The 18,693-nt window shown below is 37.5% G+C and overlaps 2 protein-coding genes and 2 non-coding genes across 19 annotated transcripts in view; 1 reads left to right on the top strand and 3 right to left on the bottom strand.

Annotated features, from left to right (window-relative positions):
* Positions 1–259: 259 nt before the first annotated feature.
* ppdpfb (pancreatic progenitor cell differentiation and proliferation factor b) lies at positions 260–7,144 on the bottom strand. Its single transcript, XM_088081706.1, has 5 exons — positions 6,977–7,144; positions 5,124–5,219; positions 3,910–3,987; positions 1,468–1,561; positions 260–765 (listed from the first exon to the last, which is right to left on the bottom strand). The coding sequence occupies exons 2-5, from the start codon at positions 5,176–5,178 to the stop codon at positions 651–653; spliced, it is 342 nt and encodes a 113-aa protein (XP_087937832.1). The 5' UTR covers positions 5,179–5,219; positions 6,977–7,144; the 3' UTR covers positions 260–650.
* Positions 7,145–8,494: 1,350 nt separating this feature from the next.
* Positions 8,495–8,576, bottom strand: trnas-aga (transfer RNA serine (anticodon AGA)). Its single transcript has one exon. It is a non-coding gene; the product is annotated as a tRNA-Ser (tRNA).
* A 1,230-nt stretch (positions 8,577–9,806) lies between these two features.
* Positions 9,807–9,878, top strand: trnae-cuc (transfer RNA glutamic acid (anticodon CUC)). The gene has a single exon. It is a non-coding gene; the product is annotated as a tRNA-Glu (tRNA).
* Positions 9,879–10,934: 1,056 nt separating this feature from the next.
* The window catches only part of tpd52l2b (tpd52 like 2b), a 35,951-nt gene continuing 28,192 nt past the window's right edge, over positions 10,935–18,693 (bottom strand). For 3 of the 16 annotated variants that reach the window (XM_088081705.1, XM_088081694.1, XM_088081696.1), the window contains 3 exons: positions 18,200–18,244; positions 17,211–17,259; positions 10,935–16,193 (listed from right to left, as the gene is read on the bottom strand). In XM_088081705.1, the coding sequence (XP_087937831.1) occupies positions 16,107–16,193; positions 17,211–17,259; positions 18,200–18,244 (181 nt within the window). In that variant the 3' untranslated portion in view covers positions 10,935–16,106. Of the gene's footprint in view, positions 16,194–17,177; positions 17,260–18,199; positions 18,245–18,693 lie in introns of all 16 variants that reach the window. The other 13 variants (XM_088081689.1, XM_088081697.1, XM_088081692.1 and 10 more) reach the window with 5 other exon arrangements.

Here is an 18,693-nt window from a genome sequence, read left to right as displayed (position 1 = left end):
CTGTACAAAACCAGTCAACCACTCCCTGGCAAACACTGACCGTCCTTATATTTCAACCAACAACTACTGACACACCACTTATTTTCATAAATTATTAACAGAAAATGTTCTTAAAAGCACTAATTTAAGCAGCATGTGTTCTGGGACTAAACTTCTGTCGTGTTACTTCAAAAAAATATTTTTTACTTTTTGTTAATCGTATTCTGAGGGCACGTTTCTGCCTTAAATGTGAGACTAACAAAAGACCCAAAACCAAACATTAGGCTGCAAGAGTCTACTTTATTGCATTTGCAATCACAAGGTGACAAAAGTGAAAAAATGTTTAACAAAGGCATGTGGATGTGTATGCACCACAGTGTCTATGAAACACAGTATTACAAACACAGTACAAATGTTAAAAAAAAAACACAAAGGAGCTTATCAGTTGCATCTTCTTATTTTTTTTGTTTTTAAATTCTTTTCTTTTTCTTACATGGTAGTCAATAAAAAAACACAAGGTTACAGAAACAAGTAAGGCAGCCTTTAACTACGATGAATAAAAAAAAAAACTAAAGGTTGTAAACGGGACACCCTCCCGTCACCTAGCGTTGGTCGTTGGTTTGTGATTTCCCCCCCAGAGGTGCGGCGTGGATCAGAGTGAGGCTGCGGGATCAGGAGGAGGTGGGGCTTCCTGCTTCGCTGCTCTCGCTCACCTGGCGTTGCATCACCATCTCCCTGGCAACGCAGGTGATCTGACCGTTCGTCACTGCACCTGGGACCCCCGCCCTGAGAGACAAAGAGAGGGATTGTGAGAAGCTTTTTGTATATATATCCTTTAAAAGCTTTTCTTAATAGTGTATAACAGAGAGGGTGCGTGTATGTACAGAGTGATATATGCACACAGGGGCAGGTCACAGCCTGTCGACACATCAAACAGGAAAACCAGGACAGATCTTTGTGTCTGCACCATGAATCAGTGCCGTAACCCTTTGAAACCTGGAGCAACACTTTATAGAGCTGTTTTCAGACACCTTTCACAAATATTTAAACCTCTGAACCCTGAGCAAATTGGGGATTTTTTTTCCAAACTATGGGCTTTTGCAGAGCTCCAAACCGTGACTGTTACGGTACATTTTGCATAATGCAAATTGCATCCTATTAACATATAAACTGGAGAGATGTTAGTTTGTTTCCAGCTTACGGAGAATAAATGTGTGTGTTTGTATCTGCAGAGCTCAGATTGCAGCTATTTAACGATAGTTTAAAGGATTTAAAAATACCATGATCTATATCGTGTATCGTGATATAGCCTTAGAAATATTGCTTAAGTTGGAGAGCAGCAACTGAGCATTTAAGACACTGAAAGGATTATGGCCAGGATTAAAATAATTAAGATACACTGGCAGTATTAGGGGGTGAGTCAGCTGTGTGTGTGTGTGTGTGTGTGTGTGTGTGTGTGTGTGTGTGTGTGTGTGTACATGTACTTACTTTTGCTGTGCCTCCTCAGTCAGAGGGGTCATCCCTGGCTGCTTCCCAAAGAAGAAACTGGACCACCAATGGCCAGAGTCCTGTTTGGGGAGTCCTGTGGAGGCAGAGAGTAAAGACACATGTTTATACAGGCAGCACAATAACCACTATACTCTATTTACTACTGTCTATTTACTTAAAACATTTGTGTATTAATTAAGCATTAAAAACTCCAGGAGAGCGTGTTTCAGTTAAAGCTCCTTTGCTCTTCATAATGGGCTAAAAAAACCACCAGAGAGTCACTGAAGCGAGACGGCAGGCCGAACACGACAGTGACAGCAGGTTTAAGTGTGTGTGTTCAGAGGTTTAAGAGTGGAGTGTGTGTTTCGTCAGCTACACTCTGACGGAGACATGACTCAGGTTTCCCCCCCCTCAGGACTCGTGTTTGGATGCTTGTCAAACTGAGTTTGACACCGCGGGCACCATCTGTTAACATGTTAACAGCTGCATTTACATACAGTACAACTGCTGTGTGCCAAAATTAGCTTCTAGGTCAAAACCAGCCTCAAAGTGGTGCCAGTTCAGGATGTATGTACAGTGTGTGTATATATATATATATATTTATATAAAATATATATAAACTGGCAGCACTTTTGAGACTGGTCTTGACCTAGAAGCTAATTATATATTGTATATATACGCATATATCTCAGCAGTCACTGATCTCTCCTCACAGTTTTTGATAGTCTGCAATGTGAACTACTTTCCAACATTTTATTGAATTAAAAATCTAATTCAAAATATAAACCAAGTAATCTTTGGTTATAACACAAACATTTAGAACCCTCTGATCAACTGAATACTGTACAACCTAATAAAAAATGTTCACTACGACGTCAGCGTGGATAACTGGCAGTTAGTTTCAACAGCGCAGGTTTGTTAAATTACAATCAGAGAAATCTCATGATTCCAAAACGTACAACGTATTTCACGACATTTCCACGATCGGGAAATATGATTGTAAATTTCATGACTTTGCCAGGTTAGTCGAGGGAACCCTAAATAAACATTGTGGTTCAGGCTGGAGCTATAGTTTTGTTTTGGTTTTTTTTGTAATTTTTTTTATTAAATTTAACTTAAAAAAGTGATAAAATAACCAGTATTAAATGGCGTGTGTGCTGCACTGTCTACACACACACACACACACACACACACACACAGCCATATTTACCCTTTCACCTACTTTCATATTTAGTGTGGTGTTGGTGTGAAAATTTGAGCTGACCCGGCGGTACAGCGGGCCGGCCGACACAAACCCTGAGCCAGCACTTATCTGCTGTCACCAGATGGTTTTCGCATAAAGCCGCGCCGCGACGCTGATCTGGGATTACTGGTGAAGTCAGCGGATATTAACTGGTACTGAGGGTCGTGTTGCTGTTCACGACGCACGTGTGCCAAAGCCGAGGTGGTTTTTCGTGTTAATACCGACATCTGAATCCTAGCTGCACGACTGAACAACAGCTGCTAATCCTGACAGGAGAGTGAAAATACCCAAAAAAACTTCGACCGAAACGAGATCAGACATGGACGAGGGTGATTTTCAGATGACTCAACCGTAGTGACTGAGGCAACAACTGAGTCAACCACAGCAACCACGAGGTTACTGAAAGTGAAGCTCTGCCCTCGATTTCACCAGATCAGAGCGCAGCAGCGTGATGTCGACTGAACAATGTCACAATATTCTCGTGTTGTTACATAATCTGCACACAGGATGTGGCAGAGATCCTCTGACAGACAGAAACATCTGGATCTGGTAAAGACACACACGCTTGTGGTCGTTGTTTTTTTCTCTCCAGCGGAGCAGACTGTTCTCTTCGAAATCACAGCCAGTTCTTAGATGAGTCACTCGTTTTTCTTTCTCCAAGGAGAACCCGTGAGCGTCGTTTCTAAACTGATCAGCAGTCAGTTAATTTGGGGACACAATGTTTAGCCAATAATAACCCAGGATGATACGACCTTGTATCTAAATCTTTTAACGCTGGGCAAACTGGTTTGATTTATTTCAACGTATGGGGAAAGGCAATGAGCAACTGTGCAAGAAATGTCCCGCAAATTAAAAAGAAATTGAATGTTTCTTTTAAAAAGATCTGGAAAATGTCCAAAGAACAACATTTATAACATCAGAATTATATATTTTTAATTATTTTTACAGAATTGTAATTTTAAGCAGATTTTTCCGGGTCAATTCCTTGTTTTTTGGGGGGGGTTTAATAAAAACTTACTGCCTACTCCATCCAGTAATGACCACAAACATAATTGACACACACAATTTCAAAGGATTGAGACGAGTTTCTACGATGGTCGAAGGTCTTTTTAGAGGCTTTTCCATGCTGACAAACATTTAAGTGAGACAAAAAAAGATCTCAAGAAATGTTTTTTTGTTTTGTGGACGTGAAAACACACCTGGATGGTGAGGGATGACCTCTCCGCTGTACTCCGAACTGCCACAAGAGCTGCTACTGGACGTAGAGCCGATGCGCCCTGCAGAAGAGAAAGAGCAGAAAATCAGCCGAAGAGGACGGGGTCGGTTTAATCCATAAATCTGAAAAGATTAAATGTGACAGGTGGAGGGATCCCAGTTTATGTGGCAAGATTACACCTGAAGTATTAATGCCTTCATCAAGCAGGAGATCGACCCGTTTCATTTTCTTTCTTCCTTCTATTTATTTTTATCGCATATTATGGTTGTTATTTCTACGTGTTTTACACTTGCACTTCCACTTTTTTGACTTTTGTTGTTTAATGTCTTTACTGCCTCTGGCCTGTTTGCAACTTCAAAGTTATGGTATTCATGTTCTTAATAATGGATTTATTTTTTAACTTATAAATATGTTTAATGTATCTTTTTTTCGGTTTATTGTTAGGTTTTAATTTTTAGCACTTTTTTCATTTAAAGCACTTTGACTTAAATTGTATGTATGAAAGGGGCTGTACAAATAAAGATTACAATTATTATTTATTATCATCCTTTTAAAATGAGAGGGGGGGGGGTGTTCAGAGGGATACAGGAAATTAAAATCCATTTTTGGCCTCTTACATAACGACAGCCTGACGGGTACCTCTGGAGCTTTAATGCACACTTCTGATTTGATTCACTGAGACGGGTTACACGTCTATTTTGGCACTCTGGGAAACCCACGGAGAACGAATCCATGACATATTCATGAAGTCGAAGAACTCTTATGACTTTAGATTTTAGACTCTAGCGTGAAGTTTTTCCGGTTACAGAAGCAAAATAAGAGCAGAAGAAGAGTGTTGTTTGGATAAAACCAATTGTTATTTCCCCCTCAGGCGGCTCCACTAAAAACAAGTCTGGCTGGAATCTGGCCTGTCCTGACGCAGGACTGCTCAAAACCTCTAAACGGTGAGAAACTCCTGTAGTTTCAGGGAAAATCTATCACTTGTGGGCTCAAATTCTTTCACTCTGAAAAGCATAAACCACACATGCAAATCATTTTTCATTCAAAGAAACACATGGTGACTCATTTAAGCACTTCAGGGGGTTTTATCTAGTGACAATATCAAGGAAATTCAAAGGCAGAGTAATACAAAGTCACCAGACAGGACGGAGGAGTCGGTCTGGCGAGATAAAGGAACACAGAAGGAGACGGACTCACTTCGGTAGTAGTCAGTGGTCGCCACGAGAGATCCGCCTGCTGGAATAGCTGCCATCCTACTGTAGTTGGTCACTGTACGCTGTGCTTGATGGAAACCTACAGACAGAAAAAAACAGCATGAGTAAGCACAGGCAGGAACATATTACTCAGCATAAGACCGGAGACTTTTTTAAATATTTTGTTCCACATAAGTGACACAAACCGGTCCAGGCCAGAAACTGTGATGACAGAATCATCACAGTTTCTGGCATGGACCGATGAAGGCTTCAACTAGGTATTATGTTATACTGCGAATTCTACATCTGACATGATAAAATATCATCATTTTGAACATATTAAGGTTACAGCATAAAAATAAAGACATTAGCAGATCTTGGCTAATAGCTGAATTGCAACATGACTGTAATTAAGTTTAACAATAAGAGAGAGCAAAAAAAACGAGTGCCAGTGCATCGACACTGTGGAAAATGATCATTATATTAAAACTGATGTGATTATATAGGATTGAAATGTATTAATACACTGATTTTTGAAAACACCTTTGTGTAATGATATGTATAATTAACCATTTATTGAAATCAAGCCTACAACTTAATGTTGTACTATTATTGATTCATGTTTTAATTAGTTCTTCAAATTGGTTAAATAATTATGAAAAATGTCCACCGACAGTTCAAATGGGGTTTTTTTGTCCAACCAATAGTCAAAAAAATCTAAAGATACAGTTTACTTGAAAACACAGAAATTTTGGCTTTTTAAATGAAAAACAAAAAACAGTTAATCAATTAATCACCTAGTTGATTCACGTCTAATAAAATATAATGTACTATGAATCAGATAGCTGACTAATCTAATCCTCTCTACCTTTGCATAAGCATTTACATATAAATAACTGTATATGTTTTATTTAAGTGCTCTGTTCTTATTTTAATATTTGTATACATCTTCTGCTTGTAGCCTAATGGGACTACAATTAATCATTCATGTAAAATATAAACCTTGTTATAAACATTGTTATATCTGTAAACTATGATTGTTTTCATAATCAGTGTATCATCACTTTTAACGGTTTCCTTTGTTTATGTTTCTTGATGAACAAATTAACACTATTGATTTTTAATCAGAATTATGGTGATTAGTTAAAAGATCAATTTATCCTTTCAACGCAGATTAAATGTCAGAAAATGTTACCGAAAATTTAAGAAAAACATGGTGGACTCCAGCTGTTAGGCGCTGCAAAGAAAAACAGCCTCAGGGATTTAAACAGAAAAACAAATGTATGAATGAATATAGTCTCGCTGCCAAAATATGAATAATCTATGAAACCACAGAGAGTCATGGTGGTTTTTGTTGCTGTTTTTTGGTAATATTACAATACTTTGACGTCCTCCCTGTAATGACGTCATGCGGGGTCTTGTTTACATTAGACACACTGCACCAAACCGACATTTTTATCTGCTATATGACAAACACTGCGACAAAATCTAAATTTAAAAACAGCTTTTTGGTGGTAATTAAAGGTTGTTTAAATGGGAACAGGGATGAGGATTTGTTTTTTTAACTTCCTCTTGTAACGGACATTTAGTCTTTTTCTAACAAAGACAAAAACCCGTTTGTTGACATTAAATATGTCAGTTATCGTGTGTGTATGGACACCGTGATATCAGTTAACACTCGTGAATATAACGAGAAAACACGACATACATGCGTTTAATGCGCTTTTTAACAAACCAAAACAAAGACTCTACAGCAGCTGCCGTTAAGCTAACTAGCTTAGCATCGTTAGCCCCCCACCCTCCGTTAAAAAACAGTTACCACCATCTTAACACACGGCACGCGGGGGAAACCCTCACCTTTTTGGGGAGCCAGACGTGCTCGATGTTCAGTAGCACCCAATTCAACTCAGTCGGCGAGGCTGGGGGAGTAAACGCTAGGCAACGGGGCCCATTTGAAAATAATTTTTGGGTAAATGTAACCCTCCAACGTCCGAGAGGAGATCAGCGCCGCTTCTTCTGAGGTCTGCCGGGGCTGCGCGAGCTTATATACGCAGAGAGGTGGTGACGTATGCAGCGAGGGGGCGGGGCGTGAGATCCGCGCCGGTGTCACGGTGAACTTTATTATTAAAGTCAGCGCTGTTTTATCAAGACACGAGCCTAAAGAGGGAGAAACAAAATCAAATAAATAAAAATGCCACTGTTTCACATTCATATGTAGTGTTTTTTAATTAATATTGCTGCTGTTTTCGTGTTTATGTTGCATTTTACTGATGCAAATGTTTAAGGGACTGTTTTTTAGTTTAGAGGAGGGAGGGTAGCTGCTGGTGACTTCCTCTTCTTTTTCTATCTCAACCCTCCCCAAAGCTACAGTTATTTTTAATTAAGTGACTGGCGGAAAATGCATGACCCTTAGAAGTGAAAATTTGAGACAAAATCATGGATTTGTAAAAATAATAATAATAATAATTATAAAATTAATTAATAAAAAAACAAGATTGTTTTTTGTGCTTGCTGAGATGAGAAAATTAAGTGATTTTGATGAAATATCAGTAGTTTAAAATCAGATTAGGTTATTGTTTTGTTTTTTCCTGATGTGTCCAAGGGCCATACAAAAGCATGTGCGCGCACACACACACACACACACGCACATACTTTGATAGTATGAGACAGGTTTCTTGATCTGATTCAGACCTCCGTTTTATTAACCATATTTTAAAACTTTAAAACTCATCTCTTTTCTTTTAACATTATGATGACATGCCTGCCCACGCTGCTTTTTAAGGTTTTTGTTGTATTTGGTGTTTGTGCAATGGTGTTTTGATTTTATCAAGATATTCTATGTTATATTAATCTTTTATTCTCCTACTTTTTGATGTGTTTTTATTCAACATGCCTCTGTTCTTATTCATTTAATGTGAAGCTGTGCTCTTTACATTAAACAGACTTGTCTCTACATGTTTTACCAAAACCTCCCAACCTGAACACTGAGCGCTGAACAAAGAGCCCCCTCCTGTGGTTTTATAGGCGAATTGCAACAGTGTCATCGTCCAACAGTTAAACGCAGAAACACATTTAAATAAAACTGTAATAGATTTAAAAAACGGTGCAAACACGAATACAGATGTTTTCTATAAATATCTGTGTGCAGATAGAAAGGCGTTTATGTTAAAACTTTTCTTCATTGTTATGCATCTTCTGTTGTTACGCATCATTATTCCTCGACAGGAGATTTTAAAACTTAAAGTGAAGCTATTTTAACCATTGAGGTCGTGAAATTGTCTTTTTTTATTGCAGATATCTTGAGCAGTCTATACAATAATCCCTAATCTTTCTGATTTTACATTAACTGAATAAGATAAAGTCAAAACGTAACTTCGTTGTCGGCAGGATTCGAACCTGCGCGGGGAGACCCCAATGGATTTCTAGTCCATCGCCTTAACCACTCGGCCACGACAACATGAAAACTTTATTTAAAAAATGATCTAATCGAATCTCGCGATATCTTGTGCAGGAAGCAAATTTTGTGTTATGTTTGTTTATTTAGTTTTAGGGGCGATTATGTTATTTTTTGTGGTCGATTGCATCGCTGTGACAGAATTAATCATTTGTACTAATTTGTGTCATTATTTTAGGTTTTATCAGTTTTGGTCATCACTTGCTACCTTATACACAAACTGAATTTACCGTTTGAAAAAGTGAAAATTGTCAATAAAAAGTAAAAAAGAAAAAAAAAAATAGCAAAACATGACCCGCCCCTCTCTGCTTCACTCTGCCTCTGATTGGCTCGCACTTATATTAAAATAGCTGTTTATTGATTTGTATTTGTCGTCTTTAACGCTTAGTTTTGATATTACACACATTTGTATTGTTCTACGCACAAAATGCACTTTTCAAAATTAAGCTTGTAAAATTTATTTTACATTATTATTTTCTACTTTCATTGAGTGTATTCTTTTTAAGAGGTTTTTGTTGTGATGACACTTGTTTTTGGATGAAAAGGGAAAGAAAAACAAAAAAATTGGTTTAATCAATATACTATACTGATTTCTGACTCACCTTACAGACCATAACCACAAATAAAACACCTCGTTCATGTATCAAAGCCAAACAAGATGTTACGACTGACGATATTTATTTTTTGTTTTACTCAGTATTCATTAACTTTCTCTGGACCGTGATCATATTTCTAAGTCATGTTGTTAATGGTAGACTAATAGAATAGGCAGATTTCAATTTACCCTCAAAACCTCGTTTATAGCAAAAAGGTTTTTGTGCTCGCCTGAGGTGGTGTTTCAGGCGATTCCAAAAACACCAAAAATTATTATTATCACTATATTACATACCAAGTAGGCTTTCATTATTTGATTTTTTTTTTATTTAAATTGTTATCACAGGGTGGGACATGTCCATGTAAAATGGGCCAAACCGTCCCTGAGGTTTTACGAGCATTTTAAAGGGCAGAAGATGCTCAAAAAATTCACTAAATTTACGCGCATGTCAACATCTTAATATTTAATGAGTCTCCTGATCAATCAAACCAAAGAAGGCAGCAGCGCGAGCCAATCAGAGAGAGAGTAGGGCGGGTCTTACCCTGAAACACATTTCAGCAGCAAATCAAACAAAAAAAAAATTTTTTTTTCTCTCTTGCACACAATCATTTTCATATCTGAAAATCTGCTCTTCAGCATCCCTGGTGGTCTAGTGGTTAGGATTCGGCGCTCTCACCGCCGCGGCCCGGGTTCGATTCCCGGTCAGGGAACTCCTGTTTTCGCGAAGTTCACAGGGTCAGCAGTCATATGTTGCTGGGAATAATGTGACGCCGCCTCCGTCCGTGAACGCCGCGTTACACCCAATAGAGTGGCGAAGGGATGACGTATTTTTGTAGGCCAACCAGGAAAATAAAATAAACAAAAAAACAAAATAAAATGCCAACCATTATGACCAACTCATGTGATCCTGTCCACAGAGACATTGTCAGCTTTAAATTTTTTTTTTTTTTTACATTAATATGAATTTCTACTTTCTTTGAGTTAATTTTTTTAACCAACATCAGTCCTAATCATAAAAATCAAATATTTATAATTTTTCCAAATTTTATCCCTTTAAATTCCAGGTTTTTGTAATGATGCCACTATGTTTTTAGATTAACAAAAAAAAAAAAAAAAACAACACAAAAGATTAATTATTTTCAGTATGCTACATGCAAATTTTTTTTTTGATGATCACAGCCTAGGATATGTCAATGATTTGCAGCATCACTGATTTTGACAGTGCACCTAGTAGAAATAGGATGGTTTTTGTACTGTCATCACGTGGAAAATAGTAAAACATTACAAATTGTAAGGCAAAAGCTCAGAATAACACCACGAAATACTACAATGCATGTTTTTAAGCTTTTAATGGCTGTAGGATCAAAGGCTGCAGTTTGAATGGGTTTCAATGGAGCATTTTGCACTTAACCATATAAATGTAACAATTTTGTTTCCACAGTGTATTTTAGATTTATTGTGGAAGCTGAGCTGGAAATTCCAAAATTAAACTGAAATACACTATCTTGCAAAAAATGTATCCCATATGCATGAACACAGCCAAAATTATCGAATAATGAAATGAAAAGCGGCTAAAATGCACATAGTCCCTGCAGGTTAAAGAAATTATATTATATTGAGTTCAAGAGAATGGGACAGACGAAAAACCTGAACACGTAATAACTCGGCTTTCTCTGAGACAGTAGTATCGGATAATAAACATTTAGTCATCGACCAATTTGAGTTTTAGGCTGTAGCTTTAAGGACAGATTTCAACCAAACACGTCTTCATTTAAAGGAATGCTTTATTGATATCCAAACATATACAACAAAACCAAAACAAAAAAAAGTTTTTTAATTAATTCACCGTGATCTTCCAAATCTGATCCCTTTTGATAATCTACATCAGCTAGGCCCCGGACCTAAATAAAGCTATAAGTACTCTACTGTCCTCCAGCCTCTGCAGAGCGGCTCGCTCTGAGCACGCTCGCCATGCGCTGCGCTTCCCATTGGCACCCAAAAAACAAAAGTACATCAAGCTTTTTCTATCTGATTGCAGCTTTAAACAGGCGACCGCTTCACTCCAAAAAAGTTCCATCTTAAGAAATCATTTAAATCAGCATCTAAAACTGTATTTTTCTTGTGCAAAGTGACCATCGTCTGCAAAAAGCATCAAGTATGAGATGATTTCTCCACTTTGAGTAAGAAAACGACGATTTTAGGCGTCAACGCTGAAATAAATGAGTTTAGATTAATATCTCTTGTAGTGTGCATTTTTAATTTTGGCGAAGCAGAAATCAGAGTCCATGAGATTCAGAGGCAGAAGGAGAGATTTTTTTGTAACAGATATTTAAACATTGGCAACTTGTTTTTAAACCGATGGCAAATTATTTGTACAAATATCTTAAAGTCCACCTCTCCGAAAACAGAAGCAAAGCCAAAAGAAAACACAACAAATCACCTAACAGGAATATATTAACTACCAAAATGATCCAACACAAAAAAAACAACAAAAAAGGACATACAGGTACGATACACTGGCAGCAGGTCTGAAGCCGGGAAGTTTTGATTTTTAGCTGTTTTGATTTTAAGTTTAATTTTAAGTTTGTTCATTGAAGCCGGCTCAGTCACCGAGAGATATTCCTGTTTTATCTGGTCTTTATTTATTTAATTTTTGCTATTTTTTTGTGCAAGTTTAAACCTTCCTGGAAGTTTTGGCATAAATCCTTTAATGATTCCAAAATATTAAAGTGGTGTAACAACTCATATTTATAATTTTCTACTGCTTCAATAACACACCGACGTTGCATTTGAAGGATACAAGAGCAGCGTTTTGTTGCAACGGCTGAAAAAAAATGGCAACGCAAGAGGCAACTTTTAAACACCTTTAACCCTTTAAAACCTGAGCGAATGTGCTGGTTTTCTTTTTTTTTAAAAATGGAAAGAAGACAAAGCGCAACTTCACACCCAAAAATTAGCAAGATAATTTAGAAAAAGCACAAGAAAATTTCCTGAAAATTAGGGAGAAAAAAAACAATGCAATGACCTGGAAAAAAAGCGTAAAATTCTCATAATTCTGTAACATAAAGTTAAATATGTTACGATGATAACGGTTAATATAGTTTTATGGACATATGTTTTCCTAGCTTTTTTAAAAGTCTTTTTTTCTTTTTTTGGGAGGGGCGGGGTGTACTGTTGCTATTTGTATTTTTTTCAGAAGTTTGAACTTGTGAAAGGCGTCTGAACACAGCACAAAAAAAGGTGTCAATCCAGGTTTCAAAGAGTTAAATTACGATGATCAGCCTCAAAGGCAACTGGAGATTCATTTTTTCAGACATATTTTGGCAATTTTTCCAAGAGTTGGCCTCTATGTTTGTTTAAAATAGTGTAACATGTTGTTAAATTACCAAAAGCAACGTTGCCCTCCAACCAGCAACTTCAGCAAAAAAAAAAAAAAATCACAACCTTCTCGTTTTTCGTGTTGGGGAAAAGTGACGGTGCTGCACAACTCAGATGAACTCGCTGCTTCTGAGATGTGTAGTTTGTAAGAGCAACAGTGATTTGGTACAGTGTAGCGTGTGTGTGTGTGTGTTCAGGGCGTTTAGTGTGTGTTTACAGGAGTGCATGTATCTGTGCATTAAGGGGTCGTTGGCTAAGTTGACTCTATGGCAGCGAGATGTTTTCGTGACACATTTTGCGGCGCGTCAGACTCGAAATATTTTAACGCTAATCCTTCAATCAAACCAGTCTGTACAATTTAACAAAATTTTAAAAAAAACACACACAAAGGGAAAAATCTTTTCTACCAGCTAAATCAAAACAACGGTAAAGTGAGTAAGGCCGATAGAGAAGCGTTGACATTCACCAGGTAGCGTACACAGCAAAGCGTCGGCTCACGTGTGTTGACAGGAAGGGAGCAGCAGCCCAAAGAAACACAGTCAAAATGGTTTCAGGACGTTTCAAAGCGTCAGTTTGGGCGTTTTGAGGTCAGATTATTGAGGCACGTGTCCACAGTGTATTACATACAGCAGACGTCAGTCAGCACGCCCCCAGTTTGGAGAAACAGGAAAAATAACGATTTTGAAGCAAATATTTTTAGCGACCAGAAAAAAACAACACTAAGTTAATCATTTGAAACATCAGTTTTCTTGTTCTGCATTCAGACGCATTACAAGAGTTCAAATATTGTAAATCTTAGCAAATTAGTTTGGATTTATTTTGCAAACAGGAAAAAAGGCAATGAGCAACTTGGCAAGAAATGAGCAAACAATAAGACTAAAAAAAGTCCTGAAAATTTTCTAAAAGAAAAAGAAATGGAGCGACAAACAGAGAAAATGAGAAGAAAATTACATTTAAAAAAAGTCTAGACAACTATATTTATAATTATGATACTTTAAAATGAGAATTGTGTTACATAATCTTTTTTTCTTTTTATTATTTAGCACTTTACCATCCTTTTCTTCTTATTTTTTGCTGACTTTCAGGTAATTTTCTTATAATGTTTTACTAATTTCTCTCTCATTTTTCGTTAATTTCTCGTGTTGCTCATTGCTATTTTTATTTGGAAGACATCAATGCAATTTGCACAGGTTTCAAAGGGTTAGAGTGTACGCTATATTGGGAGTATTTTCACAGAAAGTAATTTTTCCCGGGAAAATAAAGCGGTTAAATTCCCCTCCTCAAAGCCAGCCTCCACAGAGAAAAACAGAGATTTAACATGAGATGTAACATGAGTGAACACAGGAGCTGCAGGTCTCCCGCTGCCTCCATCAGTTAGTTACTCTGTGTTTCTGTGTGATTCAGTGTTTAAAAGTGTTCGTTTGGATTCACCAAAGTCAAACAATAAGACAAACTTACAAACAGGTTGAAGCAGCAGCAGGCGAGCAGCTCGTGTTCAGCGAGCTAAAATGAGTGTTTTTGTCAGTGGAGTCTGGTGGCTTTGGAGAGAGCAGAGATGGAGAAATGAAGCTGTTTCAGCTTTTCCATCAGAACAGGCTGTCTGACGAAAAGGTAAAACGGGGAAAATAACCCTAAATACAGCGTACCCTTAAACTGATTTCGATCGTTTAAAGTGGAATTTTTGTCTGGTGGTTAAATGACATTTAACAGGGTTCATAAAATGTCAAATTTAAAGACTTTTTAGTACTTTATCAATCACAAATTTTCATTTGAAGTATAATATTTTTTTCCACCACAACCATCTGTTGCAGGAAAATTGTGCAAATCTGTAAATGGCGTGAACACGTTACCGGGACCCAAATTCAACTTGTCATTAATTAAACTGCTTCTGAATTTCAACTTTTGTTTTGCAGACGAGCAAAACATCCTGGCGCCAAATGTTTCCTGTTTACCCGCTGACTGATGCTCAGGCATCCTCAGTCAACTGCAACCACGGCCGTTTGTTGCTTCCTCGTTTATAACATTTAACACATTTTATTGAATAATCCCTTTTTCTGTTCTCCTCTCAGTAATATTTAAGTAGGTTTTTAGGGACCAAGTTCAAAAACGTCTGATTTTCAAGGTATTCCAGGATTTACATTTCACAGAGTTGAATTTAAGCACTTGAAGCACCTTGTATGAACCCTGATTTTATCGTTGACGCCTCCACAGCAGCAGGTCGCTCAGCTTTGGTGTCGGACTCAGACCTGCTTCTCAAACTGAGGACGAGACGACTGACATGTACTGTATATAATATTCTGTTTTTGGATAAGTACCTCCAACAACCAGACATAAAAAAGTCCGAACTATCCCTTTAAACTCTTGAGCGCTTTTAGTGTGACTCGTAACTGGCAGCATGCTGAAACCAAACGCACCAGTTTGATTATGTTCCCTCTCGTGTGATTCAAACGGGAACAAAACGCCTGCAGCTCATTAATGAGTCCGTTTCACAAACATGTTTGTAGACCACAAACGAAAAAAAAAAAAACGTACGGACGATAATTCACGTCTGTGAAACTGACCCATTGAGTTTGTTTCGCCTCCCCGTGCTTTTTTTAATCTTTCAACCTCCCAACCTGACCGCCACCGATCGGCAGCATCAGTGACAATAGATTTATTCATATATATTTATACATATTGATAAAAGTTATGTAAAAACATTATGCAAAGCAGTGTAAAATAGTTTGTAATACAAAATGGTTTTGTCTGTTTTTACATCCTGGTGGTGTTTTTAGGGTGTTACACGAGACCTCGGCCGTCTTTTCATGGTTTTTATGGTACAACTGAGATGAGATATGCACATGCATGTAGCAGTAAGAGGGACCCCCCCCCCGCGCGTTGACGGCAGAGCTGTGACGAGTTTCGGTGGGGACGTGTGGTGTGGTGCTCACAGTGTGATGATTTAAGAACATGAACGAAAGAAAAAAAGGACAGAAAAAGAAGCAGAATAAACCACCATCGTGCCGGTAAGAGCTCCTCCACCTTCAGTCTGCAGGGTTCCTAAACTCTGAGTTGGGCCCCGAAAATCCGCCTGCAGAGTTACTTTTGACGCATCACTGTAGCGCTATCTGAACGAACCCAAAACCCCCAAATCAAATGTGAAGTTTCTCATTTAGTTTAAGAGCCTGACGTGTTAATTTTGCATTTTCAACCCGTTTACAAAGTTGTCTGGAGAGTGCAATTATTTGGACTAACGGAGGGTCGAACTCGGTGACAAAGCAAGGTCTGTAAATTATTTAGACATCAACAAAACATTTGCGCTCGGCGGCGAGGCAGAGGAGCGGAGGCCGTGGGACCAGCAGCGATGAGCGCGCTCGTCCCACCTCAAACCCACGAGTCCTTCACCTCCGCCCGTCTGCGTTTACAGACCTCGGGGGGCAAAGTGAGCGGCGGCGGCGAGTCGGTGAGGTGGAGGGTCAAAGGTTTGACTCTGCGGTGTGAGGTGATAACAGTACAGTCTCAGGTCGTGAGGAAGGTGGCAGCGAGGAGGAGGAGGAGTAGGAGGAGGAAGAGGGAGGCGTTCAGAAAGGCGGGTTCTCCTGAGTGGGGGTGGTGTCGGTGGGGGAGCTGACGGCTTCTCCGTTTCCTTTCGGGCCGACGACCTTATACTGAGGAGAGAGAGACAGGAAGCAGAGCGGAGTGTTATTGATCGTCAGCAGCACTTTACCGACTCATCACATCCTCCGTTTCACCGGAGGACGTCACGTGATCTAGAAATGACCCACAACATAAGATGTACAAGCCAGGATTTTTTTTACTTATTTATTTTTTTAATATGGTTACTGCATCTTGGTTTTATGGCAAGAAAAGCAGCTTTAGGTACTATTTTTTGATAATGTGTATTATAACGCATTTGTCGTGGCCGTGTATGTGGTTAGAGGTGATGTAATATAGCAATCTTTTTTTTATGTGAAAATGTCAATTATGTAAATCTTCAAAAACTGTTTTTCTTCAGTTTTTCATTATTATTATTTTTTAATGTGTTTATCTTGTCTCTTATACATGAATGCATAATTATTATTATTAGTAGTAGTAGTAGTATTTATTTTCTTAAATTATTATGTCCTCTTAACTGTTATCTGTTTCTGTAAAATCAAACACCAAATTAAAATAAAAAAATAACCTTTTACATGCAGGTATTGTCAGGATGCCACTATGTTTTGAGATGGAAAATAAATAAATGAATAAATAAATACTACATGCTAAGTAGTTGTTTTTTGTCATCATAGCCTGGGATATGTCAATGATTAGCAGCAACTTTGATTTGTATACATTATTATTTTTTGCGTTGTGTCAACACTCAGTTTGCTGGTTTTAAATGCTACTTGTAGCTGTTTTAAAAGAACTAACATGGAATAAAATGCTCTTTAAATAAACATGAATAGCTCAGGCACAGAAAGAAGAAATCCATAAAAGAAAAAAAAGGCTTATAGGACAAAATACGTCTTTCGTTAGCTTTTTGTGATGTTAGTTCACAATCACAATACAAGTATGGATCACATGGATCACAAACACGAGGAGGTGTGAACACCGAAATTTACAAAAACATGAACAAAGAAACCATAAAACCATATTTAACGCATGTCAGTCACCTCATGGCCGACAGGTGCAGTCTGTCTGCTCACCTTCAGGTTCCCCATTTTATCCTCAAACGACTTGAAGGTTGCAGAGTTCCTGCAGAGCAGAGGCGTGATGTTACATTCACACAAAAAACACGTTAACGTTACATGCAATGACACCAGAGTAATTAAAAAGGCAGATTAGCTGCAAACTCCAGCTTATAAAGCTAAAAATACCATAAATATGTTTAAAAAGAGGATACATTATATCTTTTTAAACAGTTTATTCTTATGTATGTGTCAGGATATACTTGCAATTAAAAATGTAGCTGCTCATTAAACAGGTAAACCAGACAAATACAGCCTTTATGTTCCTCTAAAACCACATAAATAATGTCTAAAACTGTCTTAATACTGACACAACATATTTAGATGATATAATATAATATCATTATAAAAATTAAGTCAACTGAGGAACACATATGGACACTGAAAAACTTAAAATTATAAAATAAACAACAAATAAGATACGTAAAAGTTAATTCAGTAGTTCAACATGTTCAACACATCAAAATCAAAAAACTAAAAACAAATTTCATGCTGTCACAGGCTGGTAAATATTTGCCAAATTTGTGGTTTATCTTGTCAATTAATAGAGTTGTAACCTGATCAATAAGCAGAGAGGACAAAATGTGACGTCCTGCTAAATTCTCTTTAAACTCCTCACTCATTCAAGGTTGAATGAAAATGATTTAATAATTGATTTTAAAAAGGCAGATAAAATAAATCCCTTATTCCTTCACAGTGTGAGGGCAGAAGCTTTTTTTTGGTGCATGTGATCCTGCATCAAATCTTTTTTTCAACTTAAAAGATCTCATAGTTAAGAAATTTGGCCAAGAAAGCAGAATCATAATAATATCAGACATAAACAGATAAAAAAACACACAGAAAAGCAGCAGCTGTGCAGAAACAATAAAAAGGAAACGGTTATGCGTTATTGAAATGAATCAGTACAGAGATAAAGATACAGTGAGCAGGTTTGTGTGTTACTTTACCTCATGGCCGGCATACTTATCGAGTGGCGAATGGAATAGTTGCTACTTTGTAAGCGTTAAAGAGAGGAGACAGAAGTGCAAGTGTTATAAAGCAAGCAAGCAGTGACACACACACACACACACACACACACACACACTAATGCAATTAAAACATCAGTTAAAATGCTTTTAGTGGTTATGAATTTGCTCTAAACACGTAGCTTCATTTCTCATTCGCATGTACTTAAATCAATAAAAAGTTGATAAAAAAAGTGTCCTCGGAACATTCTCAAAATTTTAAGGGGAAAACATCGTTGGAAAGACTTTATTTTATGGGTCCAATAGTTTCCGACAAAGTACTAGAAATATATTAATTTAACAAAATTATGAATTGAAGTTTAGAGGCAGTGTTGAGTTGTTACATCTAAAACAACTTTTAGTTAGTTCAAAGAAATTCAAAAAGTATTTACAGGTAATTACATAATCATCATATAAAATAATTCAAAATGGTACAA

The sequence above is a fragment of the Plectropomus leopardus genome, chromosome 9 (assembly GCF_026936395.1).
Source record: "Plectropomus leopardus strain MGB_pleo_1.0 chromosome 9, ASM2693639v1, whole genome shotgun sequence".
NCBI lineage: Eukaryota > Metazoa > Chordata > Actinopteri > Perciformes > Serranidae > Plectropomus > Plectropomus leopardus.
Note: the sequence above shows the minus strand (reverse complement) of the source record. Positions and strands in the feature narration are given on the sequence as shown.